This window comes from Electrophorus electricus, chromosome 6 (assembly GCF_041902795.1).
Source record: "Electrophorus electricus isolate QZ-2024a chromosome 6, ASM4190279v1, whole genome shotgun sequence".
NCBI classification, from domain to species: domain Eukaryota; kingdom Metazoa; phylum Chordata; class Actinopteri; order Gymnotiformes; family Gymnotidae; genus Electrophorus; species Electrophorus electricus.
The window spans coordinates 1,747,501-1,752,355 of record NC_137502.1 but is presented as its reverse complement, the minus strand read 5'-3'; the positions used below and the strand labels follow the sequence as shown (position 1 = coordinate 1,752,355).

The window sequence follows — 4,855 nt, the reverse complement described above, 5'->3', positions numbered from 1 at the left end:
GTGGGGGTTAGTATGTGAGTGAGGAAGTGAGAGAAGGAGGGTGCCAAAGAGAGAGAGAGCGAGAGAGAGAGAGAGAGAGAGAGAGATTTCCAGTGGACTAGCAAATCAACCAGGCTGAATGCACTTTTGAAAAGGAAGTGGCTGAAGGACAGGAGACTGAGCAGGTAAGTGTTGACCCACAAGTGTACGTGACCATAACAGGTACGAGAGCAGAGGGAAATGGATCCAAAATTAGGACAGCGACCCGCGGGACAGGACACAGCAGGCAGCTGGGGTTGTTTTGGTCTTATGGGGCATTTTAATGAGGCACTTTAATGAGTGGCTACTCTCACATTCCAGACTGTGGGACACATTTTTTGACAGTAGTGCTGTGTTTTAAATTAAATGTTAAATATTATTTACAGTAGATTACAGTAGAAAAACAATAAAAAAATATTTAAAGAGTGAAGCTCCTTCATGTTAATAACACAGGGGGTCATTGTAAAACTTTACAGTACAGCTGACCATGTATTTACATTTTCAGTTGCATGTTTACTTATTATGTGCTTCTAAAACAGTTTTCATTAACATACATTATGAATAATATATTGATCCAATTAAGCCTTGTTATTCATGTTTCTAGCAATATATTATGCAATGATTGTGTGTGATTATCACCCCTAGATGGCCTTAGGGTTCAAACAGGCTGAATGATTCTGTGTTGCATATGAGATGCCACTCCACAGTTGCACTCCCTTCATTGGCTTCCAGTTGCTGCCCGCATCAGATTTAAAACCGGATTTAAAAATGTTCGTCTAGAATGCCAAAACTGGGCCAACCCCTCCATACATGTCAATGGTCAAAGCCCGATCCGTAACTTCAGTACTTCCAACACCAGGCTTCAAGTCTTATGGAAGACAAGCATGGAGATTATTCTCTGTCCTGGTTCCCAGATAGTGGAACGAACTTCCACGTGCTGTCCGGACAGCAGAGTCCCTTGCAGTCTTCAAACGCAGACTGAAGACCCGTCTATTTGTGGAATATTTAAATGACCACTGACCCTGTTCCTATGTTGACTATCTAAAACTCTAGTACTTATTGTTTATTACACTGATTTTGATTGTTTACTGCTTCTATGTTGACTAACTCTCGTCCTTATTGTTTATTGCACTGATTGTTGTCTGTTATAGAGCTTTTATGTATTTTGTACTTCTAGTCATCAGCACTGATCCCTGTATTTCTACAGTATTCTAGTTCATTGGTTTAATTCTAACCTACTGTACTGTACTTGGATATGTTCTATGATTAAATGACAAAGCGCTTTTGTAAGTCACTCTGGATAAGAGCGTCTGCTAAATGCCGTAAATGTAAATGTAAATGTTGCATGTCCACTTCTGACGCCACGTGTGACTCTGGGTCTCCACAGAAGCCGTGAGCTCTCTGCGTCTGAATGCTCAGCTGGGGTCTGAAGAGCACCACATCCCCAGAACAGGATGCAGCGGGAGGAGGTGTCCGCCCGGGAGGAGTTCAGCTACACCCACATCCCCACCCTGGAGCGAGGGAGCGGGAGCGGCACTTTGAGCCGGCGGTTGGAGCGTGAGAGGGAGCAGGCAGAGCGAGACAGCTACACGGTGGATGTGAGAGCCAGCGACTTGGAGCTGGAGCGGGTGGAGACCTTACACCCGTGTTTCAGCTACCGGGCTTGGCTGTACAGTGTGCTCATTGGGGTGAGGGCACTCGGCCCTGGATCACACCTGCTCATGTCAGCCTGTCTGCTCAGCCAATGGAGTTAATGCCACCTGTCAATCTCTGTGCTGGCGTGTGTGTGTGTGTGTGTGTGTGTGTGTGTGTGTGTGTGTGTGTGTGTGTGTGTGTGTGTGTGTGTGTGTGTGTAATTATCAGTGCAGTCTCCTGATCACAGCTGGCTTCTCACTCTACCTGGGGAATGTTTTTCCTGTCGCCATGGACTACCTGCGCTGTGCTGCCGGCTCGGTGAGTGTGTGTGTGTGTGTGTGTGTGTTTGCCTGCAGTTAGAAGCACCGATCTTCCCTGCTGTCAGATGTCTGCACCCTAATCCTAAGGTCTCCCTGTTTGTTGTATCATGCCTCTCTCTGGCTGCTCAATCCTGCTGACGGTGTTGGTTTGGCAGAGTGTGCCTGCAGCCGTGGCCAGCTTCTCCATTGCCATGCGCTGGCGCATCGCAGTAAGTGCGCTGTTCTTATCCAGCCTCTTTGCTCTTCTACTAGCAGTCGTGGTCCGTGACGCAAAGTCTGCTGTTCATGCCGCTCCTGCTAGGTGTCTGATTTTCAGCTGGTCTATGTTGCTACATTTGCCGTGACGACCACGTGTCTGGTATGGTTCGGCTGTAAACTGGCTCTAACTCCCTCGGCCGTCAACGTGAGTGTGTCACCACGTCACATCCGCTCAGATGACAGTGTTCACAGCTGCACGTCTGAAACATTTCAGTGCTGTGGAAATGTTTAAGGACTCCCAGGAAATGATGAATTAATTGAAATAATTTAATAGTATATGCTAATTTATATGTAAAACACCAAAAAACAAAATGCTAATGCAGAAAAATATTAATACAGAAAAAAATAACAAGATGTTTTGTTTATTCCCCAAACTGTTTTGATATCATTGTGAGATTTTTAGAAAAACAGATTTGCTTTCCAAATCTTTCCTGAAGGTTGGACTTGCTTGAAACACACTGAAACAGTGAAAACTAAAAGACCCTGCATAGAATCACCAAAAAACACCAAAACATGGGAAGAAGCGGCCCACCCTTGTTTCTAGAGGAAATAAACACTGACTGTTGAGAAATGACTCAATATAATATATAATATCTATATTTGGGTGACCTTAGACTTTTCCACAGTGCTGTATATATGTAACAGAGCAGTAGTGTGTATATGTAACAGAGCAGTGCTGTATATATGTAACACTTAGAGCGGTACTGTATATATGTAACAGAGCAGTAGTGTGTATATGTAACAGAGCAGTGCTGTATATATGTAACACTTAGAGCGGTACTGTATATATGTAACAGAGCAGTAGTGTGTATATGTAACAGAGCAGTGCTGTATATATGTAACACTTAGAGCGGTACTGTATATATGTAACAGAGCAGTAGAGTGTATATGAAACAGAGCAGTGCTGTATATATGTACCACTTAGAGCAGTACTGTATATATGTAACAGAGCAGTAGTGTGTATATGTAACAGAGCAGTGCTGTATATATGTAACACTTAGAGCAGTACTGTATATATGTAACAGAGCAGTAGAGTGTATATGTAACAGAGCAGTGCTGTATATATGTAACACTTAGAGCAGTACTGTATATATGTAACAGAGCAGTAGTGTGTATATGTAACAGAGCAGTGCTGTATATATGTAACACTTAGAGCAGTACTGTATATATGTAACAGAGCAGTAGAGTGTATATGTAACAGAGCAGTGCTGTATATATGTAACACTTAGAGCAGTATTGTATATATGTAACAGAGCAGTAGAGTGTATATGTAACAGAGCAGTGCTGTATATATGTAACACTTAGAGCAGTATTGTATATATGTAACAGAGCAGTAGTGTGTATATGTAGCAGAGCAGTGCTGTATATATGTAACACTTAGAGCAGTATTGTATATATGTAACAGAGCAGTAGTGTGTATATGTAACAGAGCAGTGCTGTATATATGTAACACTTAGAGCAGTATTGTATATATATAACAGAGCAGTAGTGTGTATATGTAACAGAGCAGTGCTGTATATATGTAACACTTAGAGCAGTATTGTATATATGTAACAGAGCAGTAGAGTGTATATGTAACAGAGCAGTGCTGTATATATGTAACACTTAGAGCAGTATTGTATATATGTAACAGAGCAGTAGTGTGTATATGTAACAGAGCAGTGCTGTATATATGTAACACTTAGAGCAGTATTGTATATATGTAACAGAGCAGTAGTGTGTATATGTAGCAGAGCAGTGCTGTATATATGTAACACTTAGAGCAGTATTGTATATATGTAACAGAGCAGTAGTGTGTATATGTAGCAGAGCAGTGCTGTATATATGGAGGCAGTAACAGTGTTTGTTCTTGTGGTTAGATCAACTTTAACTTGCTCCTGCTCATTCTACTGGAAGTACTCATGGCCAGCACTGTTATCCTATCAGCTCGCTCTGTGGAGGATTGCTGTAGCCACACCAAGGTCTGTGTGTATCTGTGAGGTTCTGTCAGTGCATGTGTGTATGTAAGTGTGTGTATGTATGTGTGGGTTTGTGTGTGTGTGTGTTCTTGCAGCTCCTACAACGTTCGCGCGTTATTCTCTCTGTGAGTTGTTTCTGTATGCCGTGAGACTGAAGTGATTGCGCTGGTTTCAGACATGCCTTATTTCCTTTCTCCTAGCGCTCTCTTAAAGATGGTGCCTCTCTCGCTTCCATCATCATGCCTTTTCTTTTGTTCAGCCAGTTTATGATGGCGCTGCAACCGTTGCTGTGTTCCCCACGCGTCTTCTCAAGGCCTATGCTGTGAGTCAGCTAAGAGGGAAAGAGGGAGGGAGAGAGGGAGACAAGACAGAGAGAAACAGACAGAGATGGATGGGGTGAAAATAAGGAAATAGAGAGAGATTGTTTGGAAAGACAATGATTGTTAAATAGGGTCTAGAATGGATATTATGTAGACATAAAAGGAAATCTATTGTCACATTGACCACAAGATGATAAGAAAAAGCTATCAACATGGCTTTAGTCATACCTGATACAGACACTGTGGGTGTGGAGAACAGGGCACTGATCTCGGCTCTGGATGCTGTGGTCTGCAGGTCATCGAGATGATCGTCGGGATCGCTGCAGTTTTGGGAGGGATCATCGCT

The 4,855-nt window shown here is 42.8% G+C and overlaps 1 protein-coding gene and 1 long non-coding RNA gene across 3 annotated transcripts in view; one reads left to right on the top strand and one right to left on the bottom strand.

Annotated features, from left to right (window-relative positions):
* Positions 1-4,855, top strand: part of mlc1 (modulator of VRAC current 1) — a 9,300-nt gene continuing 4,445 nt past the window's right edge. Inside the window, exons 1-8 of one of the 2 annotated variants that reach the window (XM_027024142.3) lie at positions 1-164; positions 1,406-1,706; positions 1,882-1,971; positions 2,129-2,182; positions 2,275-2,376; positions 4,091-4,192; positions 4,449-4,511; positions 4,805-4,855. The exon at positions 4,805-4,855 is cut by the window's right edge and continues 66 nt beyond it. In XM_027024142.3, the coding sequence (XP_026879943.2) occupies positions 1,473-1,706; positions 1,882-1,971; positions 2,129-2,182; positions 2,275-2,376; positions 4,091-4,192; positions 4,449-4,511; positions 4,805-4,855 (696 nt within the window). In that variant the 5' untranslated portion in view covers positions 1-164; positions 1,406-1,472. The remainder of the gene's footprint in view (positions 165-1,405; positions 1,707-1,881; positions 1,972-2,128; positions 2,183-2,274; positions 2,377-4,090; positions 4,193-4,448; positions 4,512-4,804) is intronic. The other variant, XM_027024141.3, reaches the window with a different exon arrangement.
* The window catches only part of LOC145658586 (uncharacterized), a 1,896-nt gene continuing 1,243 nt past the window's right edge, over positions 4,203-4,855 (bottom strand). The window contains exons 2-3 of the long non-coding RNA XR_014124193.1: positions 4,738-4,855; positions 4,203-4,520 (exon numbers count right to left, since the gene is read on the bottom strand). The exon at positions 4,738-4,855 is cut by the window's right edge and continues 82 nt beyond it. This is a non-coding gene — a long non-coding RNA (uncharacterized LOC145658586). The remainder of the gene's footprint in view (positions 4,521-4,737) is intronic.